The sequence below is a fragment of the Gopherus flavomarginatus genome, chromosome 2, assembly GCF_025201925.1.
Source record: "Gopherus flavomarginatus isolate rGopFla2 chromosome 2, rGopFla2.mat.asm, whole genome shotgun sequence".
In the NCBI taxonomy this organism is placed as follows: Eukaryota; Metazoa; Chordata; order Testudines; family Testudinidae; genus Gopherus; species Gopherus flavomarginatus.
The window spans coordinates 13389969-13413034 of NC_066618.1; the positions used below are offsets into that span (position 1 = coordinate 13389969).

The 23066-nt window shown below is 41.8% G+C and overlaps 1 protein-coding gene across 4 annotated transcripts in view; it reads left to right on the top strand.

The window, feature by feature from the left end:
• OXSR1 (oxidative stress responsive kinase 1) overlaps positions 1 to 23066 on the top strand; it is a 140912-nt gene that overhangs the window by 41533 nt on the left and 76313 nt on the right. For all 4 annotated transcript variants that reach the window (XM_050941529.1, XM_050941531.1, XM_050941530.1 and 1 more), the window contains one exon: positions 10932 to 11040. In XM_050941529.1, coding sequence (XP_050797486.1) covers positions 10932 to 11040 — 109 coding nt within the window. The remainder of the gene's footprint in view (positions 1 to 10931; positions 11041 to 23066) is intronic.

Genomic DNA, 23066 nt, shown 5'->3' on the forward strand with positions numbered 1-23066 from the left:
TAGTAGCCCTGTAAATAATAACACCAGCTCTGTTCAGGACAGATGTAGCAGTAGCATCACATTACTCCCATTGCATGCTGGCTTACCAAAAACCCTTTAATATTTGAACTGCTGATTCCATCAGGCTGCTGTTCTAATTCATGGTTATTCCCTCTTTGCTGTGGTGTGCATGGTGGTGGGCTCACTTTCTAGCCATGCGCATTCCCTTCAGTAACATCTATTCCCCCTCCCCCACCTCGTATTACATAATCTAATACTAACCCAAGCCAGCCAAGGTCAGCTTTTTTTTATTATAATCTCTCCTTTTGAGGGAGGGGAAATTATAACTTAAATCCTGGCCAGGATTTCCGTCACTTTGGGTCCTTACAGCCAGTAATAGTAGACTTAACCATCAGCCAGAAGTTCTCTTCATGATGATACTTCTCTCTAACAGGCAATGTGGTTTGGTGGCCGGTGATTAGAACACAGGATTGGGAGCCAAGACTCCTGGGTTCTGTTTCTAGCTCTCGCTGTACAAATTTGGGCAAAGCACTTGAAGTTCTGAGCTCCAGTTGTCATCTATTAAGTGGATACAATACTTGCCAGACTCTCAAGTGTTGTAAATCTGTACTTGTGGGGGGGAGGGCGGGAAGGTACTGTACAAGTGCCGGTATTTTTAACATATCTGTAGGAGTTTTAAGCTCTGTCTCTGACCAAGTGTATCTAAACACCATTGTGGCTCTAGCTTGTCGAGGGAGATCTGGATCTCTCTTCCCTTCCATAATCATGATCTTTCCTCTTGACAGCCTATCCTGCCACAATTTTAATGCCTTTGGTGTAGTTTGTGGTCCCCTGTCCTCACTATATTCCTAACTGCTTTGCCACAAACTAAAACTGAGCTCAGTATTTGAGTAATTGCCAATTTCAGCTAAAAGGCTTATATTGAGAAAGCTCTGCAGTGGAGAGTTGGCATGTAATTTTAGATTAAAATGTCCCCTAATTACATATCTTAATCTCCAGCTGACCCATTCTTCAAAATACTTCCATTTTATCTTGTAATGAATAGGACTTAGAATGAATAGCTGCTTTCTTCTTTCATGACGTCCCATTTATGTGGCATGATTCAGTGCTGGCCCCTTCTGCAGGCTTGATTACAGGCTGCTGTGAAGAAGAAATGTCAAGTCATGTTTTAGGATGACTCTAAACTATGATCATTTTAAAAATAAAACATACAGGAATAATCTCTTGGGCAGATACTTGGGTTAAATACATGAATCAAAGGGTGTCTTTCTGCACCGGTAAACTGAAAAGTAGACTTTTACAGGTTATATCAGAACATAAGAATTGCTATACTGGATCAGACCTATGGTCCATCTTGCCCAGTATCCTGTCTTCCAACAGTGGCCTGTGCTACATGCTTCAGAGGGAATGAACAGAACAGGGAAATTTTGAGTGATACATCCCCTGTCATCCAGTCCTAGCTTCTGGCAATTGAAGTCTCATGGACACCCAGATCATGAGGTTGCATCCCTGACCATCTTGACTAATAGCCATTGGTGGACCTGTTCTCCATGAACTTAGGTAATTCTCTGTTGGACCCTGTTATACTTTCACAATATCCCCTGGCAATGAGTTCCATGGGTTGACTGTGCGTTGTGTGAAGATGTACTTTCTTTAGTTCTAAAGCCTAGTGAATTGATATAATAATCACTACAATATGTATTAAAGGAGGTCTGATGGACTGTAATTTGGATACTGCCAATGAAAACAGTCATGTGCTTGAAGTTGTTTGCTGCTCAAGTGTTGTGGTTGTCAGTAATTTGGCTGAGAACAAAAGAAGCATGAGATAGCAAACGAAATATTGATTTCCCAACTGAGAACAATAAGTCTCAATGTTAATTTCAGAATAAAATATGGCTAGAGTCCTCTGTCCCTCAGTCATGGCAATGAAATAGCATGTGTGAGGATGGTCCGTTTCTGTTTAACACAGTGAGTCTTGAATGGTCAGAACTAATTAGTGGTTTTTTTGCCACCCAACTGGAGACACATGATTTGTTCAGAAGATGGTGCCCAATATTCTCTGAAAACAGGGATCCTTTAAAGTGTCTCCAGTTGGGTGAAAATAGCCCTTTTCTGAAACCTGTCTAGTTCTGCAATATTCATCCTTACATTTATAGGGTTTTTTTAAAACCTTGTTTTGACAAGGCCAAAATGGAATCCAAGAGTAAATATTTTGAAAGAGAAATGCCAGAAGTGGTCGCTGGTGTATCGTATACCCTTATGTCACGCCATTATAAACATAAACTAGTGTGCTTTGCTAGATCTATTATCCCTCCGTTATGCTGATCAGGGACTCCAAGCATAATAGCCAGCTTACAACGAACATTCCATTCTGTCCCCTGGCTGCAAAATCCTTGCTTTTGTGTAGTAAAACACTGCCCACTCATCACGAGCTGGGACAAAAAATGACATATGGGGCTCAGTCAACTCTAATTCCCTACAGCGCCAATGGACATTTTGGGGAGATTATTGTTTTGGGGTGAGTGGGAAGTATTTATCCCCAGTCTGTTTGGTAAAGGGGGTAAAATTTGCATAGATCTAAGGGGCTGTACCCTCATTTTGGGTAGTGAAATGTTTCCCCAATTAATAATGAGATTTGTTTCAAACCCTTGGCCAGTAGGGGGCTGGGACTTCTGCAGAACTAACATGCTGAGTCCTGGAATTGTGGGGGAGAGGAGTGGGGAGAAATCTTACGTTGCTTTCTAGCACTGTCAGCTGAATCAAGTGAAGGTCGTGAACTCTGGGAGGAGCTTCATTTAGGCCAGGGATTCTCAAACTGGAGGTCATGAGCCTTCATGGGGTTGCAAGGTTATTACGTGGGAGGTCGCAAGCTGTCAGCCTCCACCCCAAACTATACTTCACCTCCAGCATTTATTATAATGCTAAATATTTTAAAAAGTGTTTTTCATTTATAAGGTGGGAGGGGGGTGTCGCACTCAGAGGTTTGTTGTGTGAAAGGGTCACCAATACAAAAGTTTGAGAACCACTGATTTAGACTGTAGCAGCTGGTGGGTGTGACACAGGGTTTTGAAAATGGGTTAAGTGAAAGGGAGACTGGGAGAGAGCCTTGTTCTTGGTGGATTCTTTCAGGAGAGAGATGGCTAAGCAAAACTAGTGGTATGACGTGGCTGGTTGAAGGTACTTGACCTTGATCCTCGTGTCTCAAAATACATTTGAGCCATGTGGGTGTCCTGGTGTAACCCTCACCATGTGGTGTTTTGGAAGCTGTTTGTAACAGTCATGTGTCTTATAATTAATGGATGTGTGTTTCTAGATGAAGGCAATAGAATATATTTCCATACATTGTAGCTGTGTTAATTTTAGAAGACCAGGCGTACCATGCTAGGGATTAGTATGGAAATATGCACCAAGTAACACAAGGACATCTTGGCTATTTAGCAGAAAAAGTGATAACTGCCACAAAGAAAATATACAGGAGCAGAGCCACTATTAGATGTCTGTGGCGAAAGCAGGGAATGAAACCAGGGCACCTGGGGCCTGTTTCCTGTTCTTCTGCTGTGCTGCAGGTTGTGGAGATATCACTGCCAGCTCTTTCTCTCACTTTCCGCAGCAGGGTTGGGGGCTTTCCACCTATAGAGTATATTTTGCCAGAGGATTTCAAAGTAATTCTTCATGGTCTTTCAGATCACCTTTTGCCACAGTACTTGTGAAAGGAAAAGTCAGGCAGTGTGGGGTCCACCATTGTACTTGAAAGTAAAAATTGAGTACAGTTTTCAAAAGCACCTAAGCCTGAGCCATGTCTTATTTTTACAAGTGACTTAGGAGTCTAGGTATCACTGAAGATGAATGGTACTTAGGCTGCGAAGTGACTTAAGTGCTTTTGACAGTTTTGTTAAAGGTTACTGTTTCCTGCTGCGGAGAACTTCAAGCTGGACATTGTTCACTGTGAATGGCTTTACTCCACCTCCTGTGCTGCACCTTGCCTCCTTCAGCTTCATTGTCCCTGTTGATCATAGCACTCATGGTGTGGTGCAGAGAGTTTCACAGTAACAAGGTGTCATGGCATAATCCCCACTCTGAACCTTAGCGTCCAAAAGATGGGGTACCAGCATGAATTCCTCTAAGCTTAATTACCAGCTTAGAACCTGTAGCGCTGCCACCAACCAGGAATTCCAGTGCCTGGTACACTCGGGTCCCCCCAAAACCTGGCCCGGGGACCCCCAAGACCCAGACCCTCTGGATCTTAACACAAGGAAAGTAAACCCTTTCCCTCCCCTTTGCCTCTCCCAGACTTCCCCTCCCTGGGTTACCCTGGAAGATCACTGTGATTCAAACCCCTGGAATCCTGAAACAGAGAGGAAAATGCACCTTCCCCCCTCCTCCTCTCTCCCCCTCCCAGATTCTCCCTGAGAGAGACAGTAATCCTAACACAGAGAGAATTTAGCCTCTCTCTCCCTCTTCCCTCCTTTCTCCCCAGCAATTCCCTGGTGAATCCAGACCCAGTCCCCTGGGGTCTCACCAGAATAAAAAAACAATCAGGTTCTTAAACAAGAAAAACTTTTAATTAAAGAAAGAAAAAACAGTAAAAATTATCTTTGTAAATTTAAGATGGAATAGGTACAGGGTCTTTCAGCTATAGACACTGGGAACACCCTCCCAGCCTAAGTATACAAGTACAAATTAAAATCTTTTCAGCAAAAATACAATTTGAACTCCTTTCAGCCAAATACACATTTGCAAATAAAGAAAACAACCATAAGCCTAACTCGCTTTATCTACCTAGTACTCACTAGTCTGAACTTATAAGAGCCTGTATTAGAGAGACTGGAGAGAAACCTGGTTGCACGTCTGATCCCTCTGAGCCCCCAGAGTGAACAACAACCAAAACCTAACAGCACAGCACAGAAATTTCCCTCCCTCAAGATTTGAAAGTATCCTGTCCTCTGGTCGGGTGACAACCAGGCTCACTGTTCTTGTTAACCCTTTCCAGGCAAAGAGATATAAAGTACTTCTGTGCTATTAACTTTTCTTATCTGTTTATGACACAAGGCCTTTGCCCTCCAAGAATGGGTGCAGTTTTGCCATTTTTGAGGTGGGGAGGCATTTCTGGCCAATGATGCAACCTTGTGTCCAAGTGCAGAGCTGAGTTGAGTGGCTCCTGGAACAGGCATCTCCTTGTCGATCACATTGATGGCCATCCTGAGGGAATCGTCATGGATTCTAATGGTTTCTACTAGTGTCATGTCTCGAACCTTATACAAACAGTAAAAAGGCACATTCTTGTTCAGAAGAGCTAACAATTTAGAAGGCCTTAATTAGTCCCCTATACTCATCAGCATCATCTCCATCTTCCTTAAGTTAAATGTAAGCCAGTTAACTTTCATCCAGTTGTTTGTGTTGGGGTAGCTGCGTGAAATGGATTGTCTGCTTAATGTCCTCTAATAGTTAGCCTAAAAGTTGAATAACAGAGGGGAAATCATTAAGCTTATGGAACTTCAAATAGGGTTCCTACTGAGTGGAAGCAGATGCCTGTCATGACTTTCAGAGAGTGATTCCATGGATTTCTAGATTGCAGATCACAGAAGTGGAATAGGTTTAGAAACAGATGACAAATGATCAGAGACGTGGAATGGTTTCCATGTGAAGAGAATGAAATGGCTGGGTCTGTTTAGTTCAGCAAGGTGATGGAGTAGACTGGGCATGACAGATGTATAAATAATCAGTAGCTAAGAAAAATGTAAACTAGGTTGCCTGTTTGCCTCTTCTTATAATACTAAGCAGTCAGACAATCAATTGAAGTGATTTTCAAGAGGTTTAAACCTGATAAAATATCTCTGCACTCCACAAAATACTGAGATCAATAGCTGTGAATTTTTTTTTTAAAAGTCCGACGCATGGATGAGAATATCCAAGGTTAAAGCATGAGAATTTATAATCCCTTAAGGTATAACCAGTTGCTAACTTCCCAGGCTTAGTCAGAAAATTTCCCCTATGGGCACGCTGTTCATATGCCATCATGTGCCAGTAGTGCCCCTCTGCCATGTACATTGGCCAAACTAGACAGTCTCTGTGCAAAAGAATAAATGGACACACATCTGACATCAGGAATCATGACATTCAAAAACCAGTAGGAGAACACTTCAATCTCTCTGGTCTCTCAATAACAGACCTAAAAGTAGCAATTCTTCAACAAAAAAACTTCAAAAACAGACTCCAACGTGAAGCTCCTGAACTGGAATTAATTTGCAAACTGGATACCATCAGATTAGGCCTGAATAAAGACTGGGAGTGGTTGGGTCATTTCAAAACCTAAACTTAATTTCCGTAATACTAATTTCTCCCTACTGTTCCTCACACCTTCTTGTCAACTGTCTGTAATGGGCCACTGTCTTACCACTTCAGAAGTTATTTTTCCTCCCTTGGTATCATGCTGTTAATTGAGGTCAAACAAGATAAATTGCACTTGGTAAAGCAACCCCCATCCTTTCATGTATTTATACCTGCTCTTGTATTTTTTCACTTCATGCATCTGATGAAGTGGGTTCTAGCCCACAAAAGCTTATGCCCAAATCAATTTGTTATTCTCTTAAGGTGCCACAAGGACTCCTCATTGTTCTACAATTGCCCATGATAGGCTTCTTATGCCATCTTTTGAAGGACATTAGTTACTGTTAGGCAGGATACTGGACTAGATAAATATCTGGTCTGGTAGGCCAATTCCTATGTCCCGCAGGTGGGTTTAACAATATCAGATGGTGGCTAGGCTCAAAGCAGCAGACTGATCCAGTAGGATCAGCACAGATGTCTTATCACTATCCATTTCTTACTGGGACTCTTATTTTCTGATAGTTTATAGAAACTGGAAATATTCTTTAAATTGGTTGATTGGGTGGAAGTTACAAAACCCTCAAAGTATTTCAGATTCTGAAATGTAAATGTGTAACTTGACATACCAAATAACCACAGTTGGTATGTGATTGATGTAAATATCTCATGTGATAGGACCTCAGCTAACAGAAAATGGAAACCTTAAGGCTACTGCAGTGCTCTGCCATATCATTCCTCAGTACATGAATATCAGAGCTGAAGCTGAGCAGTCTTAATTACTTTACTGATGGATGTCAGATCATGTTATTGTTCAGTTTGGACATCGATTCCTGAGGGAAAGTGGAAGCCTGGCCTCTAAAAGAAAACTGTAGTCCACTTGCCCCTGTTCTGATGATCCAGACAAAATGGTATATTAATAAAGAAAATACCCATAATAATTATTTACAAGGCAATAACTTGTCTAATTTAAGAGGATTCAGAGTGTGCATGTAAATCTACATCAATTTTTGTCACTATGGTGAACAATATTGGGAGTCAAAAGAGAGGATGCGACAATCTAGTTGACATAGGAGGTGGCAGTGGGCATAGAGGTTGAGATTGGCCAGCTGGAAAACTCTTAGTATTCTTGCATTTACTGCTTTATATCTTCAGTGGACTTTACGAACATCAGTCCTGATAACATAAGTGTGGTCCTGAGTTTGCAGCTGAGGAGAATGGAAGCAGATGTTGAGTGATTTTTCTTAAGACTGTGTAGTGAGTTAATAGCAGAGTAACATATAGGAACATGTGAATTGCCACAGCGGATCAGCCCAGTGGTCCACCTAGTCTAGTATCCAATCTTTGAGAGCGGCCAGTACTAGCATCTTCAGAGGAAGGTGCAAAACATGCCAAAGTGGACATATGTGCAATGACTTGCTCATAGGAGCAGTTTCTTCCCATCCCTTCAGATTGACTTAACCCCTGAAGTATGAAGGCTTACAGGTCTGTCGCATCTTACGTGCATTTAACATGCATGATCAGCTTTACGCGGTTGGCAAAAAAAAAAAAAAAATTAATACTGTTCTTGTAGTGCGGGCAATTCCACCCGCCATTCAAGTCAATGTAATTTTGACTATACACAGTTTTCGCTTTACGCGCTAACCGCGGAATGGAACCCCCGCGTAAGATGAGACTCGCCTGTATATCCTTTCCAAGCTGTTTGTTTAATCCTTACTAATGTAGCTCTGGATGTTCTTGTTTTCCATATAAATGTTTAATCCTTTTTAAATCCTTCCAAGCTCTTTGCTTTAAAGATACCTTGTGGTAATGAGTTCCACTGGCTAATTTTGATAACTCTGATTAAAACAGTTCCTGGCTTCCATATCTGCCCTCCCTTTTTTCATATCCTGCTTTTATCCAGTTTGATTAGGATACAGGGAAAATTGATTTAAGATTTCTTTTAAAAAAAAAAAGTGCATTCATGTTATCAATTCATAGCGTCAACTTAAATGTTAAAATTAATAAATAGAAAAGTTGAAGGACTGTGGCTTCTTGTGACTTCTGAGGCAGTTACTTCGTATAAATGCTTTATGGAGCAAAACCACAGTGCTTTCCCCCATACTGTGTCTATTGAGTTAATGTGTAGAAAGGAAAACTAAATTTACCAGGATCCTGCGCTCAGTGTTTTAAGGAGCAAAATTCTTCCAGAGGAAAGTGCGTTTAACATACGTACATATGCCTGCAATCACGTTCAGCTGGTGGGTCAGAAGTTTGGCCTGCCAGCTTCCCACATCTCCACTCCAGTTAACTCAAATCTGAGTCAGACATCAGTGGGTGAGTAGACCCACTTTCAAAATAAACAAAATGCTATTCCCAGTCTTCCATTGACGCATTTGACTATTTTTTTACATAAGGTGTCTAGTCAATATCTATGATGATTCTAAATTATAGTTTGTAGTAGTTTTATTGGCATTTCAAAAGCTTCCAAGTGCTCCATTTACTGTCAAGAGATGTGGTTATGGTATTCATCATGGCGCTTAATGGGAAGACATCAGAGCAGTTAGAGCTGATCTCTGGATACAAGCTTTTGGAGTCTGACAATGTGGATATTTTAATACCCAATTCAAGGAAAATGTGCCTTTTTCAAGACTTCTGCATGTCTTCAAACCTGTTTTTGTCAGTATTTCTTCCTCCATATCTAAGCAGGCAACACTCTAAATACTGTTTCCCAAATTATTAATCAGAAATAAGTCTTTGCTGAAGACAGCTTCAACTAGTTCAGTGTGTTCAGGGAAAGATAGGACGAAGTACATTTATCTGAAGTTTGAGAAACTCTTGGGAAGATACAGCTTGAGGTTCTACCTGAAGTTAAAATAGCCACAAAGACTGAATATAGAGAAATGGGAGCCTGCTTCCAGGAAAAGAACTGTGTGAAACTCGTTTCTGATACTTGATATCAGGTGGCTGCATAGGATTCCGCAAAGTGAAGGGAGGAGTGAAAAGGAACGTGACAAAGAGCAAGTGTAATTCTCTCATGACTAAGGCCTTACTTGAATTGCGGGATGATTGTCAAAAAGTTGCATCTGAGTTGTGGACAAGCCATGGAAAATTGTGGAAAAGTCATAATGGACTTTATTATTTGCGGTAATAAAGTCCATTGTTACTCTTCCCTGATTTTCCACTGTTGGCCGCCTGGGGCTGAGAGCAGGGGCTCCCACTGTCAAAATTGCGGTGGAAGCCTAATATTGTGGAGTCTGCAATATCGCAAGTTAAATAGGACCTTACTCATAACTGCTCTGCTCTGTGACGAGGGTCACAGGGCATGGGCATTGGTGGTAGCAGCTTTCACTTCTGCTGCCTTTGTCTGACAGTGTACTCCCAAGTCACTTCACTTAAAACCACTCTTTAAACCTTATTTATTTCTAGAGGACATCGGAAAATTACTGTAAACTGAGGATGCAATAAATACACATGGATTTTGGTTAGTCTTTCACATTTCTCCCTATGCCCCATCCAATATGCTTATAAAATAAGATTCCTGGCTGTTCAGTACAGCTCTTCAGCAATTGTGCTGCATTTCTATTGCTCTAACAGAGCCATTGTACATATATCTGGTTTCAGTTATGAGAGGAAGCATTTTTAACCACAATGCCCATTGTGATTTACAAGGATCAGTTAAAACAACTGTGTGCGCCAAGCCTCCAAGAATATTGATATTCTCTGTGGGCACAAGAGAAGCCCTTATGTAGCCAATGAGAGAGTAGAATAGAAGATGAGAGTTGTTGAGGTTGGGGGAAGAAGCTCTGCTTCTGTTAATAGTTTTTTCTCAGCTCTAATATTGCATAGGTCAGTTGCATTCCTAGAGTCATAGAATGTCAGGGTTGGAAGGGACCTTAATTATTCGTGGCCTTACCACCTCATGTGAGGAACGGAACATTTGTTAGTCCCCCGTATTACAAATCAAATAGCTGACAGTTTTTTGACTGCATATGTTGTGCATGTGACTTTTTTTTCTTCCTCGACATTCACACAAGCATGTGACCAACTTTCTTTTTTTTTTTTTTTTTTTTTTTTTTTTTAACTGCCCACCCCAGCTGTGACTTCTGGAAATAATATCCTCTGAAGACTTCCTCCTTCTCATACATTTTTTTTAAGTGCTTTACCATATTCTCTACTGATCATTCACAGTGCAACAGTAGCCCCATTGAACGTTATAGTGGGCATAAGGAAGAAGCGCCTATTAACCAGAGGTTGATAGAGAGATTGAGCCACTATGCAAGTTCTAGGGGGAGCAACCTGGTGGTAGTCCCAGAAGCCATCTCCCCTTTCATTTCAGCTGAGCTTGGTAGTAGGGGCTTGGGATCTTGCCAGGGTGTTGCCCTTGACCCTTGTAACTGGAGGTCCTCCACCTTGGTCTTTACTAGCCAGGACTTGATATCTTAGTCCTGTATTCAGGAATTTCAAATTTCAAAGTTTGATCTGAGCAGATCAAACAGGACTATTGCATTTCTGGATCTTCACTGTTATTTTCGCCTCGCGAACATCGTGTCTTGATAGAAATAGTAGTAGTAGATGGTAATTGTTTACCAGGCATTTAAAAAATAACTGTGTTTTTCTCTCTGCAGAAAGAAATTCAAGCCATGAGTCAATGCCATCACCCTAACATTGTATCTTACTACACATCATTTGTGGTGAAAGATGAGCTCTGGCTAGTGATGAAGTTACTTAGTGGAGGTGAGTGGTACTATGTTCATATACCCTAGACCATATGGAAAAAGTATGGGAAGTGGTTGGCTTTAAATGCACCCTTTCCTCTTTGTACCATCTCTTCTCTTCCCCCCCCCCCTCAAAATCTGTAGCTAAAGATGCTGAAATAACTGCAAATATTCCCTTTTTACTTGCTCAAAGTTAAAGGAATCCAATCAAATTTAAGAGTGTTTCTGTTTGAACATTTGTTTGCTACTAGTGTTACAAATAGCAACTAACACTACTGTAACTGAAAGATTGGAGGAGAAAATTATTTTTCAGTTTCATTTTGTTCATTTGACAGCACTTCATATAGTCACTGTACCCCTAGTACAGTCGTTTTTCTGTCCTCCCCATCCTTCTTTGCTATGTGAAAAATTCATGTAAACACAAAAATAGGAAAACATGACTATTAAGCTATACAGATCATAGTAACTGAAGCTATTTTATGCTTGTTTTTGAAAATTGATTAATGTAAAGCTTCCTGGGCGGGAGGTCTGAAATATTGTTTCTGTACTCATATTAACAAGGAAGGCTCCGTTTCCAGAGTTGCTTTCCCAGGGGAGTTTTCTTCCCTTTTTTCCACGGCACCTAGCATGGGCTTTTTAGCTGGAACAGTAGATGACTGACTCTACATAGCACATACTCTTGTTGCTTCCTTCATCAACAGTATCACTCTCTACTGACCTGTTTTTTCAGGTTGAAATTGACTTAACTTTAGCCTAATTCAGGCTCCTCATTACTTTGGCCCACAAAAAAGACAAAGTATGAATGCAAGGACTGGGACTTCTTTTCAGATTTATGTCAGTGCAGATAAATCTCTTTGTCTTGGGGCACCAGTACTGCTGAAATCTGAAAGGAGCAGTAATGTAACTGCTGTAGAAATAATCCTAAAGCGGAACAGTCTAAAACCTATTTAAGTGTTAGCCTTCTCTTCTGATAATACACAGGCAACTGACTACACTGCTACGGTTTAATCTCTTCTGGGCAATTAGGCCAACACTTCAGGCACCTAGTATTGAAATGTGCTCACTTAAACAAGTGGCCTTACTCTCAGAGTTGCTGAGTATCTGCTGTTGCCATTTAGTTCAGTGGAAGCTGCAGGTGCTCTGTACCTGTAATAAGCCACTTTTTCTTAGGTACCTGCTTTAATCATTCAGACTTGAAATTCTGGCCTTTATGCACCAGCATTGCTCCAAAGCAGTGTCTGATATTTCTAAAAAGGGGCAGATTTGCATTTGGCCCTTCTAACAGATCCATGTCATGACTTTTAATTGTACCTTTTCTAAGTTAACTGCTGGCAGTTCTGCTCTGTGAATTGTGTAGCTTGCTCATTTGTTAAGATGAGGAGCCATTATCCTTGTTCTCAGATCTCTGATTTGCCAATCTGCTTGCTCCTTTAATATGCTTTCAGTTAAGAACTGTCATTTGAACCGAGACACACAACACTTGTTCATCAAACAGCTGTCTGTGACCGCTTTACTGCAGAGAGCCGTTCTGACCATTCCACCCTCTAGCATGAGAAGCCTCCAACAAATTTTTAAATTGTGCAAGTCTTTGAGGTGTTGAAACTCTGTGAGCTGGTCATGCACTCTGAGCTTCTGTCACATTTCAGGAATTTAATCTATTTGGAAGAATCACTGATCTAACAACTTCCAAGGCTTCCTAATGACCAGCGATTTAATTAAGATCAATGGACAAACAAACATTCTTAAGAAATCTTTGTTTAATTTGAATTACCCTGTAATCATGAATAGTGTCCTGGAGAATACTTCACAGAAAACAGTATGTCACCAAGGATTTATAATCAAATATGGTGTGATGCAACAAGTGAGTCCAGTTAAGTAATGAATGAGTTACAGCAGTTGACATTTGGGCATGGGGTAGGAAAAGAATGAGGGTATCTGATAAGATCCATATGTTTGCTCAGTGTGAGGCTTGTTTGCATTTTGGTAGGTCCAGTTTCAATATGTTAAATATAAAAGATCAGGTTAAAAAGAGAGGAGGGAAATTACAGAAAGCCCTAATATAATGCACTGTACCATCTGTTGTCATTTTCATCACTTACACCCTTTTCCCTTCTGCTGGTCCTAATCTTGTTTTCTGTGTACTTACACCTCTCTGCAGATGGGCCACTGTCTGGAGAGAAAGGGCAAATGAAAGAAATCTCTTCCTTGAAATTAGCCATGACATACCTTGTCTGTGGTGACATGGCTTACCCAATGACATGAATAAATTGTCAGATCCATGAACTTGAACTTATTCAAATGTTTTCTTCTGTTCTCCATGTCACTTGTTCCTTTTCTCTTATCTCAACATTGTTTGGTGTGTGTCAAGTGTGTTGATCTCCCTGTTTTATTAATTCTGTCTCTGCTCTGTAAGGCCAAGCAGTTATCTATATTTCTGAGGTTTATTTTTCTCAGGTAGTCAGAGGCTGATCAGTCCAAGTAGATGTAATTCTTAGAGCTGATAATGGTGCTCTTTAAATTGTTCACTACTGCTAAGTGTGACTAGATAAGAATTCTCTCGGTGGAAGCCTGTTGGGCCCAATCCTGCAAAGTGCTCTGTGCTGCCAGACTCCTGCACCAAACCCCACAGAAAGATTGGGCCCTGAAGTTGAAAGGGGACAGTATTTGGTAACTTGTATTCAAGACTTTCTGATCCTATGAAAATCATGTACGTAACATCCATAATTTAAAAGCAGCGTGTCTAGATCGTGTATGCCAAACCTCATACTAGCCAACAGAAAGCAGTTATTGGCTGTGCACCGTTGACCTCAGTGTGATGTCTTGGCTGAAGTTTTTTTACACAGACTTTGGGAAATTCAGAGTGAGTTTTCTTTTCAAGAGCCTAACTTGTGTTTTGTGCATTTTTAATATTCTGTGAGGTTCAGTTACTGTAGTTTAGGTTGTGGAGTGCAACATGTGGCTGATTTTATTGCTGTGGGAACTATACATTTCTTGTCTTTTGGGAGCATGTAAAGTTTCAGCCATAGTGCTTCATATGTATCTTTAATCTATTTTTAAACGTGCTTTGTTTTGTTCAGGTTTTTATACCATTATCACAGTATCTGAGTCTCTTCCACTGATACATTAAGCAGTGTGATTAATAACTATCACATGTAGTTCTCTTTTTTCCTTCCTCTTCTGAAGAGGAAAACTGCATGTGGATTTCTTAAGTGTGTGCTTCATGGATATGTTGGTCTTGGTGAGATCAGAGAAATATGCCTTGCACTTGGGATGGAAGGTGGTGAACTGAGATTTGTAGAGCAAGGCAGACTTTTTCACCGTCGGTGGATGAGCATCCACGAGAGCACTGCGCCCTATAGAATGCTGACAGACCTGCTGGGGGCCTCGTGCACTGTTTTAGACTTCACATAGTTGTGTACTTGAAGGCTATGTGCTACACCAAGTTTAACTATTTGGTACATGGTGTTTGGAGGGAACAATGGGGAGGCTAGATTAGCCAGGAGTTGGGGACGATTCATCTCAGCTGTTGTGCACTGTCTCAATGTGTAATAAGTATGGAACCGGCCTATGCAAGAATTAATAGAAAGCAATGCCTTATGGAAGGATGTTTATGTGCAAATTCATACATGCTAGGTACTGGTTCTTACTGAAGACCTAAGGCAAACTGTTTTCAAGTTTGGTGCTTAAAGTTAGATATCTAAATTAATGGTGTGACTTTCAAAGGTTGCTGATCTCATTGACTTCCGCAGGAGCTGTAGTGCTTGCTTTCTCTGAAAATCAGTTCTGTTTTTATTAGGTGACTAAATATGGATTTTGGGGCCTAACATTAGGCATCCACTTTTTAAGATTTTTGGCTGGAGAATGTGGCAAGACGGAAGATTTAAGTCTTAAGTGGAATACAGAAAGCTCTAGAATAATTGCTTTGATGGTAAAGCTGCTTTTTGATACATTAAATAAAGTATCTAGGGGATTCTATGTGGTCCAATGCATAGAGCACTAGACTGAAATAGAGGAAAACTGGTATCTATTCCCAGATGTGCCAGAAATCCTCTGTGACCTTGGACAAATGCCTTTCCTTCCTCTCCCTAAGTTTCCCCCACCTCTAAAATAGATAGTTGTAAAGGGTTTTGTGTTGCACAGATGAAAACTGCTATATAAATTCAAAGTATTCCAAAGACCCAAATTTTTTCCCCCCAAGTTTTTTCTAAAACAATCAGTTTTGGGCTGAGGAGACGCTTGAGATTGGAGCCCAAAAAGTAAGTGCTAGAAAATTGGGACCTGGAATAAAACATGTTGCCTCAGCCACAACTATAGCTCACTACTGTTTCAATAAAGTTTCAGAGTTGTCTGACCCATAAAGGCTTCCATGGTGCCTGCTTTCATGTTTTGCCAGGCTCTCTGATTCCCCATGTTCTCAGGACTTGTCAGTACGATGTTCTGCCTTTTGATCTAAAAAGGTATCCTATGGGTGTTTATCCATCATGTAATTGCTGCAGCATCAGCAGGCTGCTTAGGGAAAAGCGGTTCATGACATATATGCAGTACCTCGGCAGATTGAGACAAGTTGCTTTATACGTAACTCTTGTATGTAATCTTTACTAGAGCTCTGGTCTTCCATGAGTGTTTGTCCAAAGAATAAGAAACCAAAGATGCATGTGTAATTGGTTCAGTGTGTTACATGCTTGCCTCTTGTGTTTGGCCACAAGATAAGAGCACAGTATTGCTAGTAGCTAGTGGTGTTACTCCTTTACCTGATTCAGTAGAGGCCCATGCTCCAGTGTTTATGGCCCCAAGTTCAATCCCAGCTGAGATGAGTCATGGTGGGAGAGTCATTACACATGCACTTCCTGTGTTTCAGATATTGACCTGCTAATAAACCTGTTGTGCCTTCAGTCTCTTAAGATACTGTAGTGATGGGTAAGGTATAAATACTTGGTGATGATTATGGAAAGTCTGACAGCTATTCGGTGTTCTATTCAGACAGGCCTGGCCTAATTTGTAGGTTCTCCTCCTCTGCAGTCGCATTATGAAAAAGGGAGAAATGGAACCATGATCCACCTCCCTCTTCTGTTCTGATAGCACAGTGGGAAGGGGAGCTGCAGATTCTTGTCTCTGGTCTCACATCTGGAGAGAGATCAGGCCAGTTTGTGAGTTGCAGAGAACATAAGAGTGGCCATACTGGGTCAGACCAGTGGTCCATCTAGCCAGTACCCTGTCTTCTGATAGTGGCCAGTGCCAGATGCTTCAGAGGGAATGACCAGAACAGGGAAATTATCCACTGTTGTCCAGTCACAGCTTCTGGCAGTGAGAGGTCTACGGACACCCAGAACACGAGTTTGTGTCCCGGACGATCTTGGCTAAGAGCCATTGATGGACCTATTCTCTATGAACTTATCTAATTCTTTTCTGAATCCAGTTGTACTTTTGGCCTTCACAACATCTCTTGACAATGAAATCCAGAGGCTGACTCTGCATTCTGTGAAGAACTGCCTCCTTTTGTTTGTTCTAAACCTGCTGCCTTTTAATTCCTATTAACTTCTCCAGGTGAACCTTGGTTCTTGTTATGAGAAGGGGTAAATAACACTTCCATATTCACTTTCACCACACCATTCATGAATTTATAGACTTCTATCATGTCCCCCTCTCCCCCCCGCCCCCCCTTAATTGTCTCTTGTATAAGTTGAACAGTTCCAGAGCTAACCTTGGATGTTGGGACACCAATAAATCATTTGCTTTTCTTGTGCTGGACTTGACCTGTAATGGCTGTAGGCTGTATTATCTGCTGTGGGAAAAATATATGTACCACAAAGGTTCTCTTGGAGATGTCTGCTGTCATTAGAAAGTATTGCAAACTCTGGTGCCTTTGTATCTTTCAAAGCTAATTATGGAACATGCAAGTTGAAACAGAAAACCACTTAACTTTTAATGACAGTATAATTTGCACCATGGGATTGTACTTTACTAAATAGAGATAATATAGTTGTTGATGGGTTGTGATTGGTGCTAAATGATAGTGGAGGTTTTGAATTCAAGGGGAATAAACAGTAATTCTGAACATCTTACTACAGTGCATAGTATCTTGCACCAGCTTTTTGTATACTGCTTTGCAGGCATCTGATGCACTGAAACACTCTTCATTTGTTGCATTTTTTCATATTACAGTTCCAAGTAAAACTCTGTTTTAACAGCATGTCTCATCTCTTTGTATTGGAATCCTGTAGTCTTTGTCTCTGATCCATTGGTGGTTCTTCATCAGAGCTTCCTCTCTACTCATGCTTAACATTTCAGTGAATTGCATTTAGACGCCAATTGCTGGGTGTCCCCTTTACATGTTGCCCTGATCACTTGAAATAGCCTTTCATTCAACGTTTGCCAAGCTTCTTCTGTCTCCTTGAAAGAGCTTCTTACAACTCACCAGTTTTCTGAACCTTTAGAGCAGGCCTGCACAACATGCGCCCTCTGGGCCGCATGTGGCCCTCATGAGCTCACTGTGCAGCCCGCGGGCAAGTGGTGGGGTGGGGCTGCTGGGTTCATCCCCTGCCCGTGGGGTGGGCACTGCCTCACAGCCCCACGCGTGCGCAAGGTTCCAACTGCCCTAACGGCCAGAACGGCACGTCTCCATCTTCCACCCCCCTGCCTAGCATACAGTAGGTGCGTCACTTCTGGGGCCTGCTGAGGCGGGAAGAGCTGGGCACGAGGCAGAGCCGGTAAGTGTTGAGCGAGGGGAGAGGCACCCAGCTTGGGCTCGAGCCACAACTCGGGGGAGGGGGGGGGAACTTTGATGAAATAATTGAATGTGCCCATTTTATTTCACAGACTTTAGAAATATGTAGCCCAGATAGGAAGATAGTACTCCATTGGTGACAGAGGACCTTTAAGGTAAAGGTAGAAAGGCCTCTGAATGTGCAAGACTCTGATAAGTATTCATCAGTGGCAGTGAGAAGTCTGTCTAAATCCTAAAGCAATAGTGGTCTTGGACTAATAAATATACTATAGTTGGCTCTAGTTGCTCAGGAATGGCTTTGGTCTGGATTTATCAGTTTGTTTTGTATGCTCCTTTTATTTCTTAGTCGCTCCATATCAAACTGACTTAGCTAATATGTTAGAAGTAAGATTTCTAACTTGGAGCTGAATCTTGTATGGGAATGGAGCTCAGTTTAGTTCTTTGTATCACCCAGTGTTGTCATATGTAGTTGCAATCAGGAGTCTGGAATCAGAGCTTAACTAGCAATTTTGTTGGTGCGTGAGGCGGAATAAATATAGCTCTTACACTGCTGTGGTGACAGTAGTAAAAGCATGTTTTTCTTTTAGTAAACTAAGTGAGAATGAGAGATACAAGGTGGGGATGACTCAGACAACACTTGGTTAAATAGGAAGGTGACATTTTCAGAGTTTAAATTCTTACATTTCCCAGGGTCCCAACCCCCCCCAATCTCAAACACGCTATAAAAATTTCCAAGGGGTTGAAATCGGCTGAAATTAAGCCCTAGGCATTTTAGTCACTTATCTGCTGTCTGCGACATTAAATATTGGTTGAGAGAGGTTTTTGTCTTTCTCCTTTGTTTGTTGTTTCTGTGGAACACTTCCAAATTCCTCCATTGTTCTAAAATCCTCACCTGAAAGTGGAGTCTAAAAATACATTAGCAGACTTAAAATGTCAAGCTGGCCTTGTACCAATTATACACTATGAGTCTTTGTTGGCTGTAGCTATTCTATAAACAAAATTGCTGTTTTTCTGTGTTAAACATAAACTCTAACTTACCTAAACCTTTTTAATGATCCAAGTCTGAGTGGTGTGACAGACCCAGACCAGTGGGGTGCAGGAGTCTGGTAGAGGGCAAATATACTGGTCACTGGATGAGTAGTTTTCTGTTCCCTGAGTGACCAGAGCAGGGGCTGCACTAGAGTAATCAGGAACCTGCTAGAACCAATTAAGGCAGACAGGCTGATTAGATCACCTGCAGCTAATCAAGACAGGCTAATCAGGGCACCTGGGTTTAAAAAGGAGCTCACTCCAGTCAGGTGGGGAGGAGCCAGAGGAGAGGAAGTGCATGTGAGGAGCTGGGAGCAAGAGGTGCAAGGAGCTGAGAGTGAGAGGGTGTGCTGCTGGAGGACTACAGAGTACAAGCGTTATCAGACACCAGGAGGAAGGTCCTGTGGTGAGGATAAAGAAGGTGTTTGAAGGAGGCCATGGGAAGTAGCCCAGGGAGTTGTAGCTGTCATGCAGCTGTTACAAGAGGCACTATAGACTGCTGCAATCCACAGGGCCCTGGGCTGGAACCCGGAGTAGAGGGTGGGCTCGGGTTCCCCTCAAACCTCCCAACTCCTAATCAGACACAGGAGGAGTTGACCCAGACTGCGGGGAAGATCACTGAGGTGAGCAAATCTGCCAATAAGCGCAGGACTCCCCAAGGTAGAGGAGGAACTTTGTCACAGTGCATATACTCTGTATGCTCTCCTGCCCCTGTGCTTTCCAGAGCTTCTTGCAGAAGAAGGAAATCTTTTTTTGCAAAGTCTTCTGGTAGAGTGGGGTGGTGCAAGGAGGATGAAGTGAGAACACAAACCACAGTATTCTTATTGGGCTTCTTATTGCATTCGACCCTCCAGATAGAAGTGTATTTGAGGGGGAGGACCAAGCAGTCCATGTGGAAGTTTTGTACCTGATATGCTCACAAAACTATCTTCTGAAATAGAGATCAAGGCATATGCCCACATCAGGTGTTTCCTAAATACAAACACTTTGTCCAGTCAAACTTTAGAATCCACTACGTAAATTACAGTAGCACTGAAAGAACATACACAAGGCCACTTTATGTTAAGTGCCATACAAAAACGTTTACAAGAGACATCTCTTGTCCTAAAGACCTCAGAATCTAAAAGCCAAAACTTCAGAGTCTAGCCCTTCTGGGGTAAAATGAAGAGACACATACTCTGATTTTTTGGTATGTGTTTTGTGACTCTTCTTTAGTAGAAACAAGTCACATTCAGTGGGGGGATCTTGGGGCCTAGGCGGCCGCGGGGGGTGTGTCTCTGCTTGTCTCGCTTCGCTCCGGAGTCCTTATCTGTGGGGGTGGATTCCTGCTCGGGCTGGGGGGATCTTGGGGCCTAGGGCGGTGATCGCATCGGAGGGTCTTTGTTACAGCTCAGGAAGTGGGAGCGTGGAGGGGCCTGTGGGGTGTGCGCGCCTCAGGTCTGCCGATGCTGTATTTCTGCTCCTGGGGCTTGGGCGATTTTCAGCTTGGGACACATACTCTGATTTTTTGGTATGTGTTTTGTGACTCTTCTTTAGTAGAAACAAGTCACATTCAGTCATTCACTGTCACACAGTAAATGTTGCTCTCCCTGTAGAAAATGCAGGCATGTGTTTATAACTCAGGTTGTTACGGTAAAAGGGGACCTTTGGCTAAGAATAAACGTACCTTTAGACACTTTTGATACTGATTATAAAATGCATTTTACAGTCCTAGGAAGGTGGGGGAAAACTGAACATAGTTAAGAGACCCAATCTCTAGAACATTTAGGTAATCAGTGCAGAGGCAGATTCTGAAAACTCTTGTTTTCAGTCTTCTGTTATGTTTGTTCCTTTCGTATTCAAAAATTCCAACACCACAAGGGACCGTTGTAATCATCTAGTCTGACCTCCTGTGTAACATGCCATAGAATTTCCCCAAAATAATTCTGTAAGACATGTATTCTAATCCTTTAATCATTCTTGTGGCTCTTCTCTGAACCCTCTCCTATTTTTCGACATGCTTCTTGAATTGTGGGCGCCAGAACTGGACACAGTAGTCCAGTAATGGTCACAGAGGTAAAATAATCTCTCTGCTCCTACCCAAGATTCTCTTGTTCATGCATCCAAGGATTGATCTAACCCTTTGGCCTTAGTGTCACACTGGACGCTCACATTCAGCTGATTATACACTCAAATTTTGCTTGTATGCACCTCCATCATGATGGAGGGGTGGCGGTGCCAAACCTGGAGAGCACGGTGACCCTGTGTGCGCCAGGCTGCAAAGTCTGGAGTGGAGAGCTAAGCCCAGCTCCATGTGACAGCAACCACCGCTGCAGGGTGAATGCAGGGAGTATTTGCTCTACAACTCTTCCCTCTGCCCCCAAGGCCTCCAACCCCCCCCCTCCCCTTGTGGATAAAATGGATAAAACAAAATAATGCAAAATTTCCAAAAAAAAACAAAAAACCCAAGCCCTCCCTCCAAATTATATATATTTTTAAAAAACAATAATTTCTTAAGGGTCTATAACAGCACAAGTGTGTGTGGGTGTGTGTATGTGTGTAGTTTTTTTTGTTTTTGTTTTTTTAAATCTTTACCTATGTGTTTTCCATAAGGTTCTGCTTTCTGTCTGCTTAGAAATGTTAACTGGCACATTCTTGAAATTCATTATTAATCTAAATTCACATGACTAAGTCTTAATATTTTTAATACATGCCAATTTTAAACGCTTCTGGGCTTTTCACTGTTCTTTAACAAGTTGAAACATGTTCTGTTTTCTTTTGTAATTTTAATCACAAGTTAGTCAGAATGAACTCTCTTATAACTAGCTAAACCGGTACCGAAATGTTCCTTGTCTAAGTATACTACTCGAAGATTTAAAATAGAAAACTTGTGGTCCTAAGCTAATTCTTTCCAAAACCCCTCACCATTGCTGACATTGTCTTGTTTTATACCTGTATCACTAAAGCTCCCTACAATTGCATAGACTCATAGACTCATAGACTCTAGGACTGGAAGGGACCTCGAGAGGTCATCGAGTCCAGTCCCCTGCCCTCATGGCAGGACCAAATACTGTCTAGACCATCCCTGATAGACATTTATCTAACCTACTCTTAAATATCTCCAGAGATGGAGATTCCACAACTTCCCTAGGCAATCTATTCCAGTGTTTAACTACCCTGACAGTTAGGAACTTTTTCCTAATGTCCAACCTAAATCTCCCTTGCTGCAGTTTAAGCCCATTGCTTCTTGTTCTATCATTGGAGGCTAAGGTGAACAAGTTTTCTCCCTCCTCCTGATGACACCCTTTTAGATACCTGAAAACTGCTATCATGTCCCCTCTCAGTCTTCTCTTTTCCAAACTAAACAAACCCAATTCCTTCAGCCTTCCTTCATAGGTCATGTTCTCAAGACCTTTAATCATTCTTGTTGCTCTTCTCTGGACCCTCTCCAATTTCTCCACATCTTTCTTGAAATGCGGTGCCCAGAACTGGACACAATACTCCAGTTGGGGCCTAACCAGCGCAGAGTAAAGCGGAAGAATGACTTCTCGTGTCTTGTTTACAACACACCTGTTAATGCATCCCAGAATCACGTTTGCTTTTTTTTGCAACAGCATCACACTGTTGACTCATATTAAGCTTGTGGTCCACTATGACCCCTAGATCTCTTTCTGCCATACTCCTTCCTAGACAGTCTCCTCCCATTCTGTATGTGTGAAACTGATTGTTCCTTCCTAAGTGGAGCACTTTGCATTTATCTTTATTGAACTTCATCCTGTTTACCTCAGACCATTTCTCCAACTTGTCCAGATCATTTTGAATTTTGACCCTGTCCTCCAAAGCAGTTGCAATCCCTCCCAGTTTGGTATCATCTGCAAACTTAATAAGCGTACTTTCTATGCCAACATCTAAATCGTTGATGAAGATATTGAACAGAACCGGTCCCAAAACAGAACCCTGCGGAACCCCACTTGTTATACCTTTCCAGCAGGATTGGGAGCCATTAACAACTACTCTCTGAGTACGGTTATCCAGCCAGTTATGCACCCACCTTATAGTAGCCCCATCTAAATTGTACTTTCCTAGCTTATCTATAAGAATATCATGCGAGACTGTATCAAATGCCTTACTGAAGTCTAGATATATCACATCCACCGCTTCTCCCTTATCCACAAGGCTCGTTATCCTATCAAAGAATGTTATCAGATTAGTTTGACATGATTTGTTCTTTACAAATCCATGCTGGCTATTCCCGATCACCTTACCACCTTCCAAGTGTTTGCAGATGATTTCTTTGATTACCTGCTCCATTA